Consider the following 23691-nt stretch of genomic DNA (forward strand, 5'->3'; position numbering starts at 1 on the left):
AGCAGCTCTAGTGCTCGAAGGAGACGGGAGCTGTCTGAGCCTTCTAACAAGATGTATGCACAGGAGTGTGGATCTGGGCTGTGGAAGGTCTGGTTGTCTTGTAATGATCTTGCCCCCAGAAGCAAAGCAAACCTCTATTCTTTCTCCTCACCAGCTCCTGGGAGCCAACCTCAGCGTTATCCTGCCAGAATCCACAGTCACAGATAATATTTTTAGAAGCCAAAAGGTAATAATGAGAAAGACACTTTTATAGCATTTTTATGATGTACTCAAAAAGAAAGCTTTTTTTTGCAATTAATTTTCCTCTCAATCTCCCTCTGTTATCAGGAAAAAGTCATAGCAAAGTTAGCGTCTCTTTTTTTATGAAATAAAAAAAAAAACAAAGCACAAAGTTGAATAGCTATTAGGAAGGCAGTAAGGAGATAATGTGAAAAGTCCACTCTAAAATTCAAATTTCTTCCAGTTCGGTACATTAGTGAATGTCTCCTGGGACCATCATGTAACAAAGAAACCCTTGAAGTCCTGGGTTTCCTCACTTCATTTTATCCGGGTCAAGCTAGGGTGTGTGTGTGTATGCCTATAACATGTTCCGACTTGGGTAGATAAGGGGGTATATGTGATGATAAACTTGTGATAGAGGAAGGTGATGGGTTAAAAGGTCAAGGTAACACAATTTTTTAGTAGACAGAGCTGAAGTCTCCAGACTCTAAAGGCTGTGCTTTGGCTACTGCTGCTGTTCCAGAAACACCCAGATGAGCGTTTGTGTATGCTTCTTGTTCCCCTCCCTGTCTCCACAGGGTGATGATTAACTAAGTCTCCCACCAGAGGTTATTATTCATTTACATTTTAATATTTGCAGCATATGATTTTTTTCTACATGACTTTGATTTTTTGCACCCCAACCTTTAACATTCTCTGCAAAAGAAGGTTAAACACTTTCCTAGTAAATTTTTAAATGTACATCATCTTTTATTTATTACAGCCCATAAATATATTTTTATGTTAAACCATTATAGAATTCATATTTAATGCACAAGTCTCCAAAGTTAAGAATCTATTATATTCAGTTCTTTAATTTCAAACATTGAAACCTGAGAGGTAAAACTGCCATCTTAGTTTTGTATTTGCAAACTTAAATTTAGAAGAATAAGTTAAGTAACTTCAGAAATCTCAAGGGAATTAATAGGCTAGAGAATGAATTAGTAATCTTGGCTTAGTTTAATTGCCCCACTTGGTTTATTATTATTACTCATTTACCTTTTTCCTTACAAATCTAAACTGAATGAAAACTCTACCTGTAGATAGTACAATAGAACTACAAAGAGATGAGACGTATCCATTCATTCTCTGCAACTCTGGAAAATGATGACTTCATTATACTAATCTTTCATGTCTTGAGCCTTTTACTGAGCAGTGAATGCTTATTTGTGCACATTCCATTTCTCTTTCTGCTGGGATTTTCTGTGGGGTCATTGATGCTGTCACTGAGCAATTCCACATGTGCATCCTTGTGCATCTGCAAGACAGACACACAAAACTCTCACCGCTGCACCAGCCCAACCTTTGCAAGACCTACTTAACAGACGAACACACTCAAACCCCATGGAAAAAAGAACAAGACAAAGTAATATTGATTGTTCCTCTCTAACTCCCTTATTAGTATCTTCAGTAGACATTTGAAATGTGATGGCAACATAAGATCTGGGACTCTAAGTCAAAATTTCATACATGTGTGTTGATTTTGCTAACTCTGGAAAGGGATTTCCTGTGATGAACTTTTGTTTTTGCAGGATGCTTTTCAGTGCTTGGTCAATGTGTTTTTGCAGCTATGATTCTATCTCAGACTTGAAAAACTACTCTTGAACTTCATATAAAAATGGATTCCTATATTCCTGTGTTGAGTGAAGAGACAGAAACATTCCCATTAGCAAATCATTTGCTCTCACTCAAACAGCCCAGTGTTTTTCATCATGGAAAAGACTCTGCTGACTGCACTGGATGTGCGGGTGGCCTCTGGGCACTGAGTGTTCCTTCACGCATCTAAGTCACAAACAAATAACAAGTTATGCAACAAAACCTCTCAGGTTTTTGCCTTTTTGTTTCCTAACCCAGGGTGCTCTTTCTCACACCCTGGGCAGCTTGGGAAGAAAATGGAAAGGCCCCTGTGCTAGAAACACATCAAATGCAGAAACTAGGCCACTTAGTGCCAGATGATTCCCCGGCTGCGTTTAGAAGCTTCCTCTTCAGTTCATTTCAGAACCACGCTCTGGCACTGTGGAGCCACACTACAAACGCCTCTGCTGATGGTAAAGAGCAATGCGTGGGAACCAGAGGCAGTTATGCAGCTTAGGTCATTTGTTACCATCTCTCTCTATATTTTGAAAGCTCTCTTTTCAGGCAGAGGATATTCCGTGTGTGTGTGTGTGTGTGTGTGTGTTATAGAAATGATCCTGTAAGAATGGATCTTTTGCTTCATTTCTCTCAAATACTGCGATATAGACTTTGGAAATTTAATTGTGCACTCAAATTTGCAACAACAAGCCAATCCTAGCCTGGGCTTGTTTTGTTCTAGTAGCCACTGTACAAGTCATTTTAAGTTTTGCAATTTTTTTTTTTCTTAAATTCCCAAAGCTTTACACTTTCCCCCTACAAATCAAGTAGCCGACTCTTACCTTTGTTCTGCACGGGGTATTCTCAGGGATCACACTTTGAGTTTTGGCTTGCATGGCTTCTTCTATAGCTAAATCAAGGAAGATATCATGGAAAAGACAGATAACAGAAAAATTCTTAAAAAAAACTTTTGGTGTCCATCAGAATATCTTTATTCTAAAGAATGCAGAGGCAAGTGTGTTTAAAAAAGTATCACTACTGTCAAGCATGGTAGTGCATGCCTGTATTCCTAATGGCTCAGGAGTCTGAGGCAGGAAGATTGCAGGTTCAAAGCCAGCTTCAGCAATTTAGCAAGGCTGTAAGTAACCTGGTGAGACCCTGTCTCAAAATAAAAAAATTAAAAGGGCTGGGGATGTTCCACAGTGGTTAAGCACCCTTAGGTTTGAGCTATGATACCCCCCCCCCCAAAAAAAAAAAAGCATCACTATTAAAACTTCTGGCTTAAAATTTTTATTAGAACATTTTTTTTTTTTCTGTCCCACTGCAAATGATACTCAAGTCCTGAGTTGGCTTCTGCTTTCCCAACCTATATCCTTTCTTCCAGGGGCAGTAGGCGGACTGAGGACACACAGGCTCCTAAGGAATGCTTGCCATGTTTAGGTGTGAGCACAGTTTCTGAGTCCAGACAGTTATCCTATTGTGAACAGGCTAACTCTCACGTTTCTAAACATTAATTATCGATTTCATATGCTATATTGATTCCTGGATTCTCAGCCTTATTCTAACCCTGAAAGGTGAGAAATAAGCAGGAAGTTGAATCTTAAAAATATAACTAAAAGCAACAACAGAAATGAATGAACTTTTCAATAGTGCTTTATGATATTCAACATGGATTTATAGTGCTTATTTACTTTCTTTTTTTAATATTTATTTTTTAGTTTTAGATAGACACAATATCTTTATTTTATTGTTATGTGGTCTTATGCATGCTACTTGAGCACTCTACCACTGAGCCACAACCTCAGCCCCAGGGCTTATTTACTTTCTAACCCAATTTATGTTCATAACAGAAAAACAAATTTACCTAATAGCATAATATGAGTAAATAAAGACAAATTCCCATGATAGGCTATAATTCTGAATGATAAACAAAAGTAAAAAATTAAATTGGAATAAACCAAGATATTTTAACAAATATTTCAAATATTATTTCAATGAAAAGAAAAAATTAAATCTTAAACACACAAAGTCAAACAATTCGGCATGTAATAAAAATTGCTAACCTGTAGACTATAATTTTTATTAAAATGTTTTAGGTGTTTTAATGGTACTGTGCTGAAAACTATATGCTGTGGTATTTGTAGTACATGATGTAATGAAGACATTCAGTTTTAAAATCCTTCTCCTTCTCCTTTGCCTTCCCCTTCGTGTGTATGTGACTGGAGATTGAACCCAGTGGAATTATAACACTGAGCTACATCTCCAACCTTTTGTATTTTTTATTTTAAGATATGGTCTAAGTTACCCAGGCTGGTTTTGAACTTAGAATTTTCCTGTCTGAGCCTCCCCAAGTAGTTGGGATTACAGGCATATGCCACAGTGCCTGGCTAATATCCTAGTTATTTAAAGTAAAAATAAACAATAAAAATAGAAGTGTGCTATTTCAGTCAAAACTTAGATCTGAAGTTGTGTGAGTATAAACTGAAAATTTTGATTTAACTAAGAGCCTATGTAGTTGTTATTTTTCAGCTGTTTCTAGTTCCAAATGGAAAGTTATACATTGTCCTCCCTCACTTCCATCATGGACACAAGATGTTCATGGTCATGGATGGCTGAGGCTGAGGCTGTGGGGAGGCAGTGAGTTTTGAGGAGGAGGCAAAGAGACATCTTAAATATCTGTGTACCCACCTGTTAAAATCCCATCGAGTTGGTCTACCATAAACTTTGCATTTTCTTCAGTGAAGCACATGGGTGGTTTTATTTTAAGCACATTTCTATGAGGTCCATCAACACTGAGAAGTACTCGTTTTTCTTTCATCCTAATTAGTGTAGAAAATATATGTGAGTGTATATGAATGACAGCTAAGATTGCTTAAGGACCATGGGAACACAGTGCAGAAATATACACTCTGCATTCAAGAAGCCCACATTTATAAACTGCATGTGTCTTAAATTTGGAGAGGTGAGAGTAAGTGAAACAAGCTTTCAAGTGGGCCAAGGTACCAAAAGATGTGGAGGTGAATTTACTTGTAGATGACATGCTGGGCTTCTGCTGTGGCCGGGGTTCTTTCCTCATGGTCCTTCACTAAGTCAATCCCGATAAAAAGGCCGATGCCCCTGGGAATGTGGGGAAGAAAAACTTGACACACATTCTAGAGAACACTGCACTGTCACAAAAAATTAACACTGTCCCCAAAATTCAGTTTAGTTTAAAGCTGAATGTGATACCCTTGAAGTATAATTGTTATTGATTTTTAACCAACTCAGTGTTCATGGGTAATTCTAGTTTTTGACACAGTTTTTCCATGACTTTTTTTTCTCAATTATAAAAGGAAAGGACTTAAAACAACCTTTTCATGCCATTTAGTTTCTCAGGATATTTATATTGGTAGATATCCATATGTATCTGAAAAATATCCAACTTTCTAGGAGGACATGTAAAATAATTTTGCATAGATTGTTTAGAATTACCTTAAATGTCTTCATTTCATTTTTTGGGGAGCTGAAATTATGCTAGATTTATAAAAAAGAAAAAGGATGAAAGGAAAGATATACACACAAATATTAACAGTGATGATATCTGTATTTGAAAGAAGAATGATTTTTGCATTCTGTTTCTCAGTGTTTTCTAGATTTAGTTTTATATACTTTATTTTAAATTTATAATGTAAAATATAAGCTTCTATTTTGGAAAAACAAATAACTAGAAGACAACTTCATAATAAACATACCTAATATTGCCTATCAAAGTGTGCTTAGTCTTCAGCTTATTCAGTAACTCAATAAGGTAATTTCCTACTTTCATAGCATTTCCCTGGAGGTTTTCCTTTTCAATGATATCCAGGACAGCCAAACCAACAGCACAGGACACTGGATTTCCTCCATACTTCAGAAGAAAGACAGAACCATTGAATTAGTGATATTGCTTCGTCTATGAGAAATTTATTTTCCACATTCATAAGTGAAAATATGATTTTAATAACATTTTATCCTACAATATTAATTTCTCAGATTTAGAATACAGTATGATTCTATTTATTTAGGATTGAGTGGAAATTCATTCCAGAATATATTTTGCATGCTGCATAACTGGTATGAAGGATTATCAAGGAATGTATTGTTTCATCCAAACAAAAACAAAAAGACATCATATTATAAATGAAGGATTTCAGAGTATGATTTAGTGAAGGAATTTGAGCTTTCTACCCTTGAAGAGCTGAGTGAAAATAGCTAAGCAATATCATTTTCTCTGGATAATTTATGTCCTTTGATTCTTACTTTTAGCTTTTCACAAATTTTGTATACATATTGTACAATCCACAATGACTTTTCCAAGGCTAAAGCTTAAAACTTTGGGGAGTAAAGACATGTAAATAGAATTTCCCAAAGATAAAAATTTACTATCTCTTATGATAGTTGTAAAACATTTATAATACTGAATCATCTAAATACTTTAAAAGTCTCTTGGGAATTTTAATCATGATACAAAAAGATCATATTGTTTGTGAATATATTCTAACTGTCAAAGTTTAACAGGATAGCCAACTATTACTGGAAAAATTAATAAGGCTGTTTTAGGAAGAAAAAGACACATCAGAAAAGTATAAGGAATGCTGTGCTATATACAATAAAATTTTGTTTGGCGAGGTGAAACAGTCTTAATCTTTACTACACTGGCAAAAAGTGTAGGAACATGCATTATTTTTCCCTCTTAGAATTAAAGTTGTAGAATGTTTAGTCATGTCCTTATTGTTAAATACTTAAGTTTTCTCACATTTTTACATTTTAGTCAATAGCCATATAAGGAGCATTTTTAGTACAAATTTCTAGACTTAAGATCAGGAGTCAGTAGGGTTTGAACATTTGTAACATTTGTTGAACATTTGTTTCTTCCTGGGAAATACAGTTCTAGAATCATCTATCTATTTATTCTCTCATCCATAGTATGTTAAGCAGTTGTCTTATCCCACTCTGCTCAGCATTAAGTATTATAATAATCTCTTATATCGTAATGAATGGATTAGAACAAATGGTATCTAGTTGCTGTTTTAAGTTGTGTCCTTTGATTATTTACAAAGTTGGAATTTTTGTAGATTTAATAAAACAATATTTAAATGAAAAAAAAATGTTAAAGTGGTAGTCCAAAATTTACCGTATTGAAATACTCCACCCCAGCGTTGTTGAAGGCTTCTGCAATTTCTTTGGTTGTCACTACGCATGCCATTGGGTGGCCATTGCCCATGGGTTTTCCCATTGTGACAATATCTGGAACAAAGTCCTCACCATGCATTTGGAAGCTCCAGAAATGTTTTCCAACTCGGCCAAAGCCTACCTGAACTTCGTCAGCTATGAACACTCCCCCTGCTCTGTGTACATATCTGAAAAGCAAAGGTGTACTTTAATGCCTTCAGATTATCAAGTGTCCCCAGACCTACACATAAATTTATAGATTATTACAAAATATAAACATAAAAAATAATTTTTAAAATAGTGGAAAAAAGATGTAGATTATTTAAGACAAAAAAGCATTGTTAACCTGAAGCCTTGATGTGTATTGAAAATATTCAGAATCCCACACACATGTTACAATATAATAATACAATTTCTAGATTGGATATATTCCACACTGTTAATGCATATGTGCTGCTTAAAGTAAGCTATTTTGCAGTGTTTTAAGCGGAAAGAGAAAGAATTGAATGAGTAGTTTTTAGCAGGGTTAATCTTCAGATTTTTACTAATTGGTAAGGCTTAGGTGCCAGCCAGTCAGACAGGATGCCAGATGAGGGACTTGCACAGAGTTCTGGAGACAGCTCTGCTGGGCCATATGCAAACCCTTTATTTTCTGGATCTTGGGGAAGAAAAAGGGGGGCATCCGAGAGTCCTGGGATGGCAGGCACTCAGGAGTGGCTATTTACCAGCTAACTGGGAGTACTTTAATGTATTGGCAACCAATATGGCCCTAGAGAATTGTCACAGTGCCCTCAGTCTGACCAATGGTGCCCACGTCAAGTACATACTCTGCCACTTTCTGGAAGTAGCCTGCTGGAGGGATTATTTGTCCGCCACAACTCTGCATGGATTCAGCAATAAAGGCAGCAATCTATACAAGAGAAGATGGAGTCACAGTCTATTAGGTCCCCCTCTAACCCCCTAAGAAAGAGGATTGCTTATAGAGCTGGTTATTTAAAAAGTGGCTAGGAATAGAACTGTTGTTAAGTGGCAGGTCAGCCTTTTGATTAAAAACAAAAGGTGTCTATGCTAGAAAAGCAAATGATCTTATTAGTTGTTGAAATTCTAGGGTACCCATCAAGCTACCAAGAGAAATGGAGAAGATGAGAGGGAATTCCCATTTCTTCATCATTAAGTGCAGTGGCTTCATTGTTAGGATGATCTGAAAAAGACTGATGCTTTGAGAAGACCCTCTAAAATTTTACCAAGGTTTCCAAGGCATCACCATGGCACTTTTTAGCCAGCTTGGTGAAATAGGACTTCTTGAAGCTAGAATTGGCCTAATGGTGGCTTGTGGCCATATGTGATTGTTAGCCTCTACTGTATTTTCTAGGTCTTGCCCTGAGCTACACTTCCCTCACAGTTAAGCAACTCACAGTAGGAACTATATATGAAGTATTTTAGAGACTAAGGAAAAAGTAGGAAATAGAGACTGCTCAAGTAAGAAGAGAACATGCAAGAAGAACATCAGATAAATCAAGAGAACCAAGGGTCTAGTTCAAACTACTCCTTCACAAACTGTATCATCTTGGGTTAAGTTCTTCACTTGTTAGCACTGTCAGGTATTAGCTACAGAATAAGCCTGTTGGACTCCAGAGATTTCTAACCTAAAATTCCATGGGTCTGCCAGCACATCATTCAGAAGCACCCATCTTGTATTTTCTCATTGCCTTTAGCATTGTTAACACAACAGCATTAACCCCCATTAGGTTTGGGGACCTACCGAATGCTAATATTTTCAAAAACTTATCCAGATTCTCTTACAGTGACAAAAGGCCTATATGACTAGTTATAATGTAATTTTTTTTCTCTGAAAGCATTGACTACCATCGTGTATGTAAAGAGGTATAGGCTTTATCTGAAGAGAAAGTATAAAGCTCCCCAGCATAGCTAGAGCTTTAGGTATATCTACATAGAGATGTCTCAAAAGAGGATATGAAAAATGGACAAATAAGAAGAAATAGTTGAGAAATGTGAATGGCTCTCTAGTCATAATGACAAAAAATTTAAGTTAATTGGAAAAAGTAAACCACTTTTTTAAATTAAGGAGTTTTCTTTTTGAATTGCTACATCTATGCCCTAAGCCAGTTTAAAGGCAAAATATTATCAAGTTGCATCAAATACCTACATAAATAACCCCCAAATTGGCTGAGAATTGATGTTGAAGCTGAATACAGTAGGATAAAGACTAAAAAAAAAAATTAAACTTTTTGAGGACTCTGTTTCTGAAGTTCAGGCCCATATTGGAAGGACATTTTTCTGCCTTGGCTTACCCAGGTGCAGACCAAGCCCAGGCAGTATAACTTAAGGAAGCTTGAACTATGTCCATGGAAGAGCCCTGTGGGAAGTCTACATTGATCCTGAGACTCCAGGGCCACTCTGTCCCTTCACCCTATGTTAACCCCTGTGTTCATTCATCTCAGAAGAGTTTTCCCTGGTTTATCACCTTTCTTAATTCTCTCATCCCCAATCCCTCTGGACCAGACCCTGCATACCACTGAAGAGGTCAGAAGTAGGCTACTAGTTCTTCAATGAGGATGGTGTTTGCATTTCCAGAATAAGTATTAGTAGACAGTCAGAGGTGTGACTGTAATCATGCTTTTTTCCCCTCTCAACATGAACCAAGTGAAAATGTAGCCAGAGAAGCACAGAAAGGGAATTCAGATCTAATCCTTTCTCTTCTCTACTATGAATTACAGTTTCAATCCCTTTTATAAAAGATGTTAATGTGTTTGAAAAAGCCAACCTTCCTTCCATTGTTATGAGCTTCTTCAATAATCTTCCTCACTTCATCTGCATAAGCACTGGCTGGGTCTGAGTGGTCTTCTGTATATTTTCCTCTGTAAATATCTGGAGTTGGTGCCTGAAAACATCACATGATTCAGCTTCTCATCATTTACCTCTTGAATAAACTTTTTTAAAAAAGCATTTCCCCACAAGGGCATGGGAGTAAGTTGATCATGTTGAGTTAAGTGACTCTAGGTTTTTCTGTTCTTTTTCCTTAGCATTTCTGAATTCTGTGAAGAAATGACCTCTGTGAATTATGAACAGGAGCTTGGATTTGCTTTCAGAACCTTATAAATGAAACTTTGTTTCTATTCACATAAGTAGCAAATTCAAATCAACAAGTGTAATTATATCACACAAAAATGTCCATGAATGGAAACCATATTAAACATTCTATATTTAAAATGAATCAACACTTATCAACTATATTATTCATATGAATCATTCAGAAATATAAAGAGTGCCTCAGCACTGTCTTCAGATATGAATAATAGTCTTAAGAAAGCCTACGGATCCTCGGTTAACAAACACACCAAATGGATTTCACTGTTTCTCAACTTGGTTTCTTTTTTTTTTTTTTTTTTTTCAGAGTAGAAATTAGAAGTTTATTAAAGGACAGCAGAAAAGACTTCTCCCGGAGGAAGAAGGGGACCCAAGAGGTGGAGTCCCTCAACTTGGTTTCTTTATTTGTCTTTTAAATTAATCTATATAATAATGTAGCAATAGAATAAATTTTATAAGTCATGCAAACTCAATTTAACTCTGAATTTTAAATTGGCATGAGTGGTATAAAAAGTAATTGATCAAGGAGCAAGAAAAATGAAATGACAGCTGTGAACAACATATTGTACTACTGTACTAATTTGCCTGTGATGATACTCACCAGTGAACTAAAGCCACATTTGGTCTCTAGTCCTTAGACTTTAGCAAGTCATGTAACTATTCTAGATCTTACTTTTCTTTTTTATGGTTTCCTTCTTTCTTTCCTTCCTTCCTTCTTTCCTTCTTTCATTTCACTATTGAGGATTGAACCCAGGAGGGCTTTACCACTGAGCTGTATCCCCAGTCCTTTAAAATTTTCATTTTAAGACGGGGTCTTATTAAGTTGCCTAGGCTGAACTTGAACTTGAGATTCTCCTGCCTCAGCCTCCTGAATAGCTGAGATTACAGGCATGTACCACACTGCCAGGCCTTGGTTTCATTTTGATGATGTTGAGCTAGATTATCACTAGGCATTTTTCTAGTACTAGTGTTCTGATTCTAAGATTGTCAGATACTTACCACATGAACAAACTCTTTCTTGACATCTTTGCCCTTCCGAAATTTATATGGACTGATCTCAATTAAAGATGATAAGTGACCATGGTAAGCACTGAAAAGAAAAAGAATAGTAACCAAGATTTCTCTGGAAGGATGCTTTTCTAATGTATAAAAAATAGTGTTGCTTATTACCCCTATGCATCCATCCACATTGATGCCAGGTTTAACTGTGTAAGATCTAATTTTTCATGGTGACTCTGGCCATTTAATTTGTTCATACATGGAAGGCCTCAGGTGGTTTCTTTTCAGTAGGGAAAATCACATTATTTTTTTGCTAGTGCTAAATTAGATTGTCTAAAGATGAAAAATTGTTTTCTATATCTTCATGCAAAATTCTATACATATGTATTTTTCAAATATATGTGATAGTTGTATACTGGTAAATTTTGAGAACAACTTTATTTTTAAATTTTTTTTGTTTTTATTTCTTTGGAGTACTGGGGAGTGAATGACAACTGCTTTATATCAAAGAATGGGCATGTGTTTCTGTTTGGGATGACTTCTGAAGGATGTCCAGTTGCAAATATTGGGCAAACAGTAATTAGGAAGGAACAGGAGGTCTGTTCAAGAAAAACTTAGATTGTGGTGACCAAATGGTCATGAAATTCCTCTCATTTAAAACACAAGTGGCTATGATATTTTTTGCTTGTTTTCTTTGCAGAAATATAATGGACAGATCTGGAAAGGAAATTACAAAAGGCTCTTGAACAGATAAAGCAAAAAACTTGCCCCAGCATAGATCAGACAGGTTACAATGTCTTCATAATAAAATTAGTATGATATCAGAATAAGGACGTATAGACCACCAGAAGAGAAACAGAGCTCAGAGGTATATCCATATACAAATGATAAGGAAGTGGGGGCCAGGTGGATTCAATATGAGAAATAGTTAATAAATAGAAGAACATCTTTCTAATCTGAGTGGGGGGGGTGAGATGGGGATTGGGAAGAAGGGGAGAAACATTTCTAAAAAATATGTAAAAAACCCAATCCACAAGATGCATATGAAGAGAGTCTCAGATTAATAATTAGAAAAATGTAGAGTAAGATGACACTGAGAGATATGTTATATCTATTAGACTGGTAAAAATTATTTTAAAAAGTTAGCTGGATAAACATTAGTGAAAATTTTTAGTGATAAATTTTAGTGGAAAATAGGAACTCTTCTATGTGGGATGCTGCTACCATTTTGCAGACAACTGTGACAGTATTTAGACAAATTAACAGCATTTCTAGTGTACCCTAAGGCTCAGCAGTCCTGTTTCTGGGTGTCCTAAGAAATTCTCAGAAAGGACATCAAGGGCACAGGTATGAGGAAGCTTGTTGCAGCACTGTTGCTTGTGGTGGCTGGGGGAAGGTGGCAGTTACAGTATCTGTATTTGGGGACTGCTGTCAGATAGTTAGAATTGCACTGAGATTTCCTGTGACAGTCATTCCCCACATGTAGCTGTTGGGTGCTTGAAATGTAGCTAGTCTGATTTCAGATGTCCTGTGGGTGCAAAACCAACACTGGACTTCCAATATTTAGTGCAAAAAAGAATGTAAGATGTTTTAGTATCTTTTACATTGATTGCACATTGAAAGGATTATACCTTTTATAATGACTGCTAGAACATTTTAAAGTGCTTATATGGCTCACATTGTATTTCTATTGGACAGCACTCAGAAGAATAGAACAGATGTCCACCTAGCAACAAAGAGTTCTTGAAACACAATGACAAGGGATAAAAGGTGGAAACAGAAAAAGGGACCCAAATTGATTTTTATAAAATTAAAAGAGATACACATTTTACATGAAATAAAATGAAAGATACACATTATTAGTTGTCTATAAGTATGGGAGGATGGGCACAATATAAAGGACATAATTAGTTCCACCCTCTGCAATTGAGGATTGTGGGATGGAAGTTAGAAAATAAAATAAAATAAAAACCTCCCTAGTAAATATAGAACTTGTCGAATTTCTTGTTTAAAATGTAATAAATCAAGTTTGAGAGGTAAGATTAAATGTGACTTAATTGTCACAAACTTACTTGGCTGATGGGTTCCTTTAAAAATCTGTTCTAAATTGTTACCTTTAAAATTAATTAAAATGGATAATCATGAAAAAGAAACAAATAATATTTTTCTTTTAAAGAAGCCTGAGTTAGATGTAGTAGTGGCAAAATAAATACTGTGTGAAAATTCAGCCTGATTCATGCAAAACCCATGAGGCTACAGCCTCCCTAGCACCAAGTGCAGCCTCCCCCATGTGCCAGTATGAAAAGAATTATCCTCTGGATTTAAGCTGGCCTTGACACCTTCATACAGAATTTAAAAAACATTGTCCCATGTGTCTGCCCTCTTCCACATGTGCTTATGGTATTAGTATAGATATGATCAGAACAGTTTTATCTCTGAGGGGGGTTCTTGATTAGAAATCTGTCTGAGACTTACTGGTCCAGAGTGATCACATCTTGGTGGTCTCGGAACTGCCGAGCCAGGCGTAAAGCTAAGTCATTGGCTTCAGATCTAGTAAGATAACAGAGTAGAGAGAGGGGTCAATGTGATGATCTCTTTATAAAATATTTTAAAATGTTAATTACAAAAGTTGTAAGGTTATATTTTTTTTCAGAAATTTATTAAGTAGTAAGAAGTCCTTTTCTTCCTCTTCAATCTTACCCATCTCATGTCACTCTCTAATCCAAGTCTCCCAGAGGTTTTCAACAGAGAATGAGACATACAGAAGCTGCCCAGTAAAAATCACAGACCTGCTGCCTATTTCAAGTCTAGTCCAGCCCCATCATTAGGTGAATATTTTTTAAGAATATTTATTTATTTTTTATTTGTTCTACTTAGTTATACATGACAGAAGAATGCATTTCAATTCATCGTACACAAATGGAACACAACATTTCAATTCTCTGGTTATACATGGTGTAGAGCAATCATACATGTGGGAAGGGGTTATGAGAGGAGGAAAGATGGTGGAATGAGATGGACATCATTATCCTATCTTTGAGGACTTCTTAGGAAGCCTTAACTAAGCTGATCTCAGGAGGAGGAATGGGAGGCCGAGGGTGGATGCCTGGCTACCAAACTTGTTGTATTGGCTCAATGTCTATGACATGAAGGTCATTTCCCCCCTAACTGGTTCAGAGAGTCTAAATATACTACCCATACAGGGAGGAAGAAAATAATCATTTGGGGAATCTTTACTGTTTGCTTTATTTTGTTGAATACTTACTAGTATTTATTCTCAGAACAACTCCACAGGAGTTTCTTTGTCTTCTTTGTATAGATGAGGAAAGAGCCTCAGAGAGGTTAAGCAACCAGAAAAAGGTTTTACAACTAATAAGAGGTAGAGTCAGGATTCAGATTAAAGCCTGTATAACCCCAAGGCCATTATTCTTTGTCCTAGATGTGCATCCAGTCTTTGGGGACAGTGTTCTTTGTGACTAATGTCACTTAGTAGCATGGAATGCTTTATAAATGAAAGTAAAATTATCACATTTATTAGAGGCAAGATTGCTTTATAACAATAGATCCTAAACTATCTTCTTAATTCTTTACAAAGAAAAAAAAGAATATTCTGATTATAAGTTTGGTTTTAAAATAGCTTATGGAAAAGTGAATCATACAAAATCATATAATCAAACATTTATAGTATTTATAATAGTTAATTTTAATACATACATATAGATAGATAGATAAATAGATAGATAGATAACTTTAAAAATGGGATTTCTGCTGCATATACAGCTTTTCCAAGTTTGCAAATAGATACATGATAATTCTAATTCACAGAATTTAAAAGTTGGAATGTACCTATTCACTTGAACTTCCCCTTTCCTCCTTCCCCACCCCCTTCCTTTTTTCTGTTTTTTTTCCCCCCTCCTTCTCTTTCCTTCCTTCCTTCCATTTATGTTTGGGAAATACACTCAACTTCTATAAGAAAATGAATGAATCAAAAATCATATAAAAGTTAAAACTTGTTTAGTAGATTTATTTCTTTGCTAAAATTCATTATTGTTTTGAAAGAACTATCCTGGCCTATTGCTTCTTTAACGACTTACTCTACTGCCTGAAGAGGGGAGCATCATTTGACCAGTAAGATTCAGAGTCAAGAGACAAAAGAAACAGAAAGTCCAGTTCCTAATGTGAGGTCACTTGGTGACTGGTGAGAATCTCACCCAAATTTTTCAGACATCCACGCTCCACCATGAATCAAAAGGAAAGGTGTACTTGAGAGAAGGTAGAATTTAACTGAAATGAGGATGCGGAGGAAACCAGAAACTTACCCTGAATTTGTAAAATAGAAAACAGAGAGCTTCTTGGGCAGGGTGGCCGAGAGGCGTTTGGCATACTCAACAATGTTGTCGTGGAGGAATCGGGAGTTTGTATTTAGCAGTTCCATCTGTTTCAGGGCAGCTGTGAACACTTCTGGGTGACAGTGTCCCACTAAAATTTAGACAAAGCCCAAGAAATAAGTGACAATTGTAAGTGCTCAGGACTTGAGGGGAATTCTGAAGCAAGCAAGACAAAAGTTGAGCTCTTCTCTCTTCCACACTTAGCTGTAACTTTTCCCTTTATTCGCCCATTCAGCAAAGGGACTGCAGCTACTGCAATTCCTGAGATAAATAACTGCTTCATAACACTTATTCCAAAGAACTACAAAGACAGGACATTTACCATGGGCAACATTGTTGATGCAGTCCAAGTACTGTACTCCTTTCTCATCGAACATGTACTGCCTCTGGGCTCGCACTATTTTGATGGGATCTGCAGCAAAGAAAACTTCGCAAGAGGGCCTAGAAATAATCAAAGGAAATACTTTGGTCTGGCAGAACAACTCAGTATTTGTCCTTCTAAATGGAAAACTACCATTACATAAAAGAAAGGGAAAACACAACCTGGATGACGTGCAATTTTTCTTTTCCATTTCTTATCAGCCTGAAAACCTTTTATCATAATCCCCCATTCATGCCACTGCTCATATTTCTTATGGTAGTTATATTAAATTTGCCATGATTTGACAATTCAGTTTAGAGGCACAAGAATCATTAACTTGCAGATAGCTCTAATCACACAAATCAATAGCTAATTTTCCTTTGGGAAATTTTGTTTTGAAACAAAAAAAGTATTTTTTTTTCTTTGATGCTTCCTGTATGGCAGAAACTATTACATATTTCACAAATATTATCTCATTTAATCCAACAACACTATATAATAGGGATTGTTGTTCTCATTTTGATTAGTGAGGGGACTGAGGCATGAAAAATTTAAGAAACTTGATCAAGATTTATTAGCTGGTTAGTGAATGAAAAAAAATTTTGAAAGTAGACTTTGCCTCTTCTTTTTTTCCTTCCAATCTACTCTATAAAGACATAAACAGGCAGGGCACGATGGTGCCCATCTGTAATCCCAGCATCTTGGGAGGCTGAGGCAAGAGGATTGTGAGTTCAAAGCCAGCCTCAGCAATTTAGTGAGGACTTAGCAATTCAGTAAGAAATTAAAACAAAAACAAAAACAAAAAAACAAGGGCTGGGGATGTGGCTCAATAATTAAGTGCCCTGGATTCAATCCCTAGTAACCCCCAACACTCCCCAAAAAGAGATGAACAGCACTAAAAGCTAAATAAAAATAACTTACCGAGGGGGTGGTATTGACCAAATTATATTGATATATGCATGTATGAATATGTAACAAAAATCCTCCTATTATGTATAATTACAATGCACCAATAGGGGTAATTTAAAAAAATAACAGAGTTCAGTATTATAAAGGAGATTTTGTAGATAACTTCTATTTCCACATATTTTGAGGGAATTTGTCCTATATCAAATGGATTTTCTATTCTTAAATAAGAGAGTATATTGATTATTGTGTATAGCAACTTCAGATTTTAAAATTGCTTCAGGTTGGTATATTTGTTACTAGAGAGTTTGCTTTTATTTTTAATTTTTGTAGTGCTGGAAGTTAAAGCCAGGGCCTAACAGTTGCAAGGATAGCACTTTATCACTGAATTCCTACATCCTCAGTCTCTCATTGAGGTAGTTGTTTGTTTTGCAGTACTGAGGATCGAACCCAGGGGCATTCACTCACTAAGCTACATTTCTAGCCCTTTTTCTTTTTTACTTTGAGGCAGGGTCTTGTTAAATTCCCTGGACTGGCCTTCAACTCGCAATCTTTCTGCCTCAGCCTCCAAAGTAGCTAGGATAGTTTTAAAACAATCTAAAATGAAAATAATATTTAAGGAGAAATTTCTTGTTGATTCAAGCTCAACTATTAGTTTATACCTACTAGTTAAGATCCACAGAAAACCTTTTGCTATGAATGTGAACTGAAAGCTGCAGACTTCACCTTGCCTTTTAAACATAGTTTCCACCTTGTCCATCAGACTTCAGGTAAAAATTCTTCAGTCAGTTCATAGCTACTTTCCTCCCACCATGGAACTTGTTCTGCTCATCATGTCAGAAACTATTAGATTTCCAGTGGAATCTAATTACATCGGATTGAAAACTAACAGAATGGGTGATTAGGAAAAAGTGGGTGATCAGCTATTGGGAGGGGGAGATTTGGCCATTTTTATCCCATTTTGGGGTTGAACTCTAACTAGTCTCCTAAACCATCTAGAAACTTCCCTGTTTGAGGTTAGAAGCTTCAGTATGAGAAAATGCACAGCTTTCCCCGAAAGAGGACACTACTTCTGTTCTTTTTTGTGTCCTTCTGTTCTTTTTCCCTCCTCTCGTGCCCACCAGTCGGCTGCAGCAGTCAACTGCAATACTGCGGACAACTGATCTTACTAGGTCAGTGCTAATACCTCTAATCAATCATTCATATTTACATGTATTTTTTTTAAAGACACAAATGCTAACCCTGATTTTCATTTGCTCGCTCCTCTAAAGCAGAATGTTATAGCTATGTTCATAAAACAGGAAATGAATTTGACAAGAGTTCACAGAGGTAAGGTGACATCCAACTAGGAACAGAGCTCAGGTCAATCTTGTACACTCACCATTATATCACAAGTCGTTTATAATGTGGGCAAAACAACGAAGACTGGGGAGATCACAGCATTTTATATTCGAAGTGAGGGCACAGCTTGGAGACCTAGGTGGTGCTGAGTATGGGCATCTGCTAACTGAACTGCCCGCTTTTCTGACAGAAAGTGGTTTCGAGTTTTTCCACTGGCTAGATTAACCCTTTACGGCTTAACCGAGCATGCAAGACACACACACTCCTTTTGTTTCAAACAAAAATTGTCAATATTAGTTCGTTTTCATTGCCAAAACTACTTCTGGGTTCACATATTTTAAGCTTTCGGGTTGGGTGGGCGTGCCGGCGCCCATCCATCGAGTGGCTGTAAACTCTGGTCGCCAACTCCTCCAGCCGCCTGTCGTCAGCCTCCTGCCCACGACCGCCTCCGCCCAGCGCAGCCAGATGCGGGTGCTTCAGGGCTAGCCGCTGCTCCAGGGAGCACCGCGCGGGCAGAGGCAGGCGGGGGCGCGAGTGCGCAAGCGCCGCAGGCGGGCGGCGTCGCACCGGCTGGCAGGAGCCCAGCGGAGCTTAGGTGCGCAGGTCTCTCTCTCACTCTCCTGTACAGCTTCGGCTGTTTGCACGCTTTCCCACCCCATGCACCTTTCCTTCGGGCTGGGTAGCCCTTACCCGATGTACTTCCCTCGCAGCGCCAGCGTGTCCTGCTTGCTGTATAGCTCGCACATGGCAGCGGAGTGCTGGGCACCTCGAGGGGTCTCCCCTTTGAGGTCAGTGCGTCTCTTTCAGGAGTCGGAGACTTGTCTCAGCTCTCTGGCCTTTCCTCCCGTTTATCCCTCAAGGGGTCCCCTGGCACTGGGCGTCGGAGGTCACTGGTGGCATCAGCTAGCTAGGGTCATCCCCCTTTTAAGTCTTGCTCTGCCTTTGCCCTTCGCCAAGTCCCTCCCTCCTGCTCCCCTCCTCCGCCTGGTGCCAGCTTGGCAAGTCACCGGAGCAGCCACCCCCGCCCCCAGTCTAACTGGCTCCTGTCCCTGCCCTGCTGATGCCCACTGCCCCTCCCCATCTCTGCAATTCTTTTTAACTGGCCTTTTATTTTCCTGTCTCCTTCCTTTGCCTGTGAATTCCCTCCTTCCCACATTCTTTGTGCCTTCTTTTTAGAGTATTCCTTTATCTTTTTTGTTAAAATTCAAAGATAGGGGCTCTCTGGGGATTCCAAGACCGTACAGTTTTCTTCATTCTCACATAACATAGCTTACCATTTACTCAGCACAAGTAACAAGTCATATGCCCTAACGCTAAATAAGAGGGCCAGTAACCTCAGTTGGGAAGGATGTGTACATTGTTTCAAATATCTACTTGAACAATCACTACATATCCAATTTCTAACACATTCACATGGCTTATCTAATACAGTCTTCAAAATAACCTTGAGTGAGGTATGTGATAGTTATGCCACATAACATTCGGAGAAGTGAGATTACTTCAGCTCCTTGATTTCCTTTAAAACGTTCTTCTCAAGACTTCTCAAAATTGAAATTAAATATGTGGACAGAGCTATATAATGCTGAGTTACAAATTATTTTAAGAACTAGAGTTCTTCTGGTTTAACTGCTCTTTTCTATGGATAACAACAGTGGGGCCCTGGAAAGGGACAGCTTTATTCAAGGTCATTTTAGCTATACAGTTAAAACTAGATCATTTCATTTGCTCTGTGTTTCCTAAGGGCAACAAAGAAGTTTACTTCTTTGTATTTAAATGATCTCTGTGACTGAAAGCATTACAATTAGGCTTTATTTCTTAGGAAGAGTCCTGAGCCCTTTCCTCTGTACTCTTTCTCAAAGTAATCCAGTGATTACCTTGGATTTAGAATTTGGTACCAATGTCAATATACCAAATTCACATCTCCACCCAGACCTATTTTCTCAGTCCCAGACTCTCATGTTTACTTCCTTACTTGACATCTTCACTTAGATGTCTCACACACACCTCAGTTTTAACCAGTCCAGAATTGAAGCTTCATTCTTCATTCTCTAAACGATTGTTCCAATAAGTCCTGTATCACCAGGCATTTACTCACCCATTCAAAATATACCAAATGCTCACTGCATGCCAGTGAATGTTTTATTTGCTGGAGATAGAACAGTGGACCTGACCAAGTAGTCCCAGCTCCCAGTCCCTAGCCCCTAGCCCCCAGCCCCCAGCTCCTCATACTCTAGATCTGTACAGTCCCATATAAAGCTACTAGCCACTGGGGCTTATCGAGGACTTGAAATGGGACTAGTCTGAATTGAGATGAGCTGTTGGTATAAAATTTGCACCAGATTTCAAAGACTTCTTTCAAAAAATACTAAAGATCTCATTAAATTTTTATACTGATTACTGTTGAAGTAATGTTTTTGATATACTGTATTGGATTTTATAAAAATATATCATTAAAATTAATTTCACCTCTCTTTTTTTGAATGTGGTTACTGTAATATTTAAATTACATAGATTGGCTTCGATTGCTGTTGTATTGGACAGCATATGGGGTAGATGGATAAAATAAACAAGTAAACAGTTAATTTAACAAGATGATAACTTGCTTTAATTATGACAAGTATCTTCAAAGAAATAAACAGAAGAAATGACCTTAAGCCAGAAACACAGGAGTCCTGGAGAATTCCTTTCTTTTTCTCAATCCCATCTCTGTGTCAAATTATTTTCAAGCCTCATTCATGCCACTTCAAATTACATCTTAAATCTATATGCTGCTGTCCTGTGTAAACCATCTGCATTTCTCTAACCGTTTTCCTCACTTCCACTTCCCACCTTCTGCAGCTTTATCACATCCTTCCTCTTCTTAAAACCCACCAGTGACTGCAGCTGTCTTCTCCAGGTTCTGCTTGGATCTCCTGCACATGTCTTTCATTTGTCCTTAGTCACTTCAGGGACTTTGCATTTGCCTGGGATTTCAATTTAAGTGTCTCAGGTGGCCTTGAAGAGGTCATTCTTGATTACTCTATCACATGAATAGTTTTCAGCTAATTAAAAATAAAACAACTAGTTCTTACCTTGTTTCTCCATCTTAATCTGTTCTTTGTTTCATTTTTATCTGTCTCTTTATCAGTGTACCCCAGTAGCACAGGGCTTGGGACATGGAAAGTTTTGATAAGTATATGTTGACTGATGGACTGAAATGAAACACATCTCAAGATTTAATACCTGGTTTTAAAGATGAAAGTTCTTATGAGCTATGTGGCCTTTGAAATGGTTCCATTTACTTATGTGTTGACTCTTAATTTGTATTTTAACCATATGTTGATTCATGATCTTTTTTTTTTTTTTTTTTTTGGTACCAGGAATTGAACCTAGGGGCTTAACAACTGAACCACATTCTCTGCTCCCCCTCCATTTTTTTTTTTTTTAATTTAGAGAGAGGGTCTCACTAAGTTACCTAGGGCCTCACTAAGTTGCTGAGGCTGGCTTTGATCTCATGATCCTCTAGCCTCAGGCTCCTGATCATTATCTTTTATGACAAAGCAAGTAACTGTTGCTTTAACAACAGATCATTTCCCTACTGCCTAATTTATTTCACAATGTGGAATAGATAATATTAACTAAGTACAAAGAAAGTCAGCTGACATCCATCTTTACAAAGGCTTTGTCAAAAATAAAATTCAAGGGATTTGGGGGTACATTTTTTCATGAACGTCTCCCATGTATTTGGCAGGAGTGTACATGATGGTGTTTTTTTTTTTTCCTCCCCAGGTTGATGTTCTCTCAGTTTTGGTCCTGACCCTATTGATTGGCTCAACCTATTGAGTGAGTCCTCATGTGAAGGTCACAGATTTCTCAACAGTCTAGGCTTGGCCAAATAAACCATATGTGTACTTGACTGAAATGAGGAGATACAGCTCACACAATCCCAGGACAATTAGAATTCCAGTTGGTAATCCAGTGGAAAGAGTATGAATGGCAGGTTTTAATTTTCTTCTGGGTAAAAAAACATGCAGAGGTGGGTGAACTGTATATTCCAAACAACAGAGATGGTCCAGCTTATTATACAATACTCAAGATGGAATGTCAGCTTTTGAGTAGCTCCTATTTCCTGTTCCCTGCCCTGCCCTAACCTCTCTGCCCACCACAGGACTTGTCTTGTCTGAAACTAATGTCATCTGGGACAAATGCCAGATATGGTGCTTTTTCTGACATGACATAGGATACCTACAAGGGTCTCCAGAAGGAATTTTGCAGGGTTGTCCCTATTGTTGTGAGTCTATGCCTGAAGTTCCCCTGAGGCGAACACACTGATGTCACCTTGTGCCTATCCTGTGTGCACAGCTTCTTGTTCAGATCAGGAGGAGCCTGACAGGTCTACAAAAGCCATTCCATCCCTGGGAGTTTAAAGCTATTTTAAAGGAGCCATTTGACCACCCATGTGTGTATTTGTGTCCCTACTACCTGCTGATATCACATCAGAATATAAATCTATTGCTCTAACATCTAATTTTATATGGCCCATAAACTAAGAATGGTTTCTAAATTTACATGGTTAAAACAAATCAAAATATAAGTAAATTATAATAAAATTCAAATTTCAGTATCCGTAAAGGAAGTTTCATTGGAACATAGCCATGCGTATTTGTTTATATCTTGTGCATGTCTGCTTCTGCTCTGTAACATGGCACCGCTAAGTGTGGAAAGCCATGATTTGAATCACAGTCTGACTCTCTCATGGCTGCATTGGGCTGGGAACTGCCTGTGTGAAGATACAGGTCAAGACGGCCCAATTGCTATGGTGACACTGGCCCAAGGAAACTGCAAAGGCTCAGAGTATTGGTTGGAAACTTGAACTCAGTCACCAATTCCCAGGGATAGAGAATTCTGGGCATAACAAGGTAACCCCCGTGTCTCACCAGTCCTGTGTCCTTCAGTCAGCCTGCTTTCCTGAAACTTTCCCTATGTAATGATGACACCTATGTAACAAGCTTGCTGAGCTAGCTCTGGGTTGGTCAAACTCCACCAGTGTTTGGCTACCCACTGGTCCCATCTTTTTCTCTTTCTGTGTGTTCAGCTGTCCTTTCTTCATCCCCCATCGCTCTTGCTCATCTGATATTTCCTTAATTAATGGCTGCAGCTCAGAGAGAGAGATGAGAGGTGTTTTAGTCAGCTTTTTCATTGCTTTGACTAAAGGACCCGACCAGCACAATTGTAGAGGAGAAAAGGTTTTTTTTTTTTTTTTTTTTGGAGGGCTTATCTTGTTTTTGTTTCAAGCTGCCTATCCCTAGAAATTTCTCAGGCAAACTGGAAAAAATGGTTGACTAAAGGTTTGAAGTTTGTCGGCCCTGAGGAAGAGAAAATTGATACAACGATTTTTTATTCCGTTTTTGTTTCATTCAGTTTCGGTTTTGTTTTATGTTATCTTATTGGGTTGCGTTATCTTTATAGTAGATTAGAAATTAGTAAAAAACAAACCGAAAAGATGTTAAGTAAATTGTTAGAGGTTCAGACCATGGAGAAAGACATTTTAGATCAAGCAAAAGAGAAGGTCTCTCGAGCTAGTCAGAC

General features: G+C 37.6%; 1 protein-coding gene and 1 long non-coding RNA gene across 3 annotated transcripts in view; one reads left to right on the plus strand and one right to left on the minus strand.

Moving 5' to 3' along the window:
- Positions 1-828: 828 nt before the first annotated feature.
- Positions 829-19035, minus strand: Etnppl (ethanolamine-phosphate phospho-lyase). 2 transcript variants are annotated; one of them, XM_015484629.2, is made up of 13 exons: positions 18814-19035; positions 15838-15956; positions 15447-15606; positions 13603-13677; positions 11128-11218; positions 9806-9922; positions 7848-7930; positions 6983-7208; positions 5562-5716; positions 4858-4947; positions 4519-4649; positions 2673-2740; positions 829-1516 (listed from the first exon to the last, which is right to left on the minus strand). In XM_015484629.2, the coding sequence occupies exons 1-13, from the start codon at positions 18867-18869 to the stop codon at positions 1388-1390; spliced, it is 1500 nt and encodes a 499-aa protein (XP_015340115.1). In that variant the 5' UTR covers positions 18870-19035; the 3' UTR covers positions 829-1387. The 2 variants fall into 2 exon arrangements, with proteins under 2 accessions (XP_015340115.1, XP_015340116.1); XM_015484630.2 differs by lacking the exon at positions 18814-19035 and adding an exon at positions 18164-18768.
- A 2841-nt stretch (positions 19036-21876) lies between these two features.
- LOC125619803 overlaps positions 21877-23691 on the plus strand; it is a 5107-nt gene continuing 3292 nt past the window's right edge. Inside the window, exon 1 of the long non-coding RNA XR_007351402.1 lies at positions 21877-23021. This is a non-coding gene — a long non-coding RNA (uncharacterized LOC125619803). The remainder of the gene's footprint in view (positions 23022-23691) is intronic.

The sequence above is a fragment of the Marmota marmota genome, unplaced genomic scaffold, assembly GCF_001458135.2.
Source record: "Marmota marmota marmota unplaced genomic scaffold, marMar, whole genome shotgun sequence".
Taxonomy (NCBI): Eukaryota; Metazoa; Chordata; class Mammalia; order Rodentia; family Sciuridae; genus Marmota; species Marmota marmota.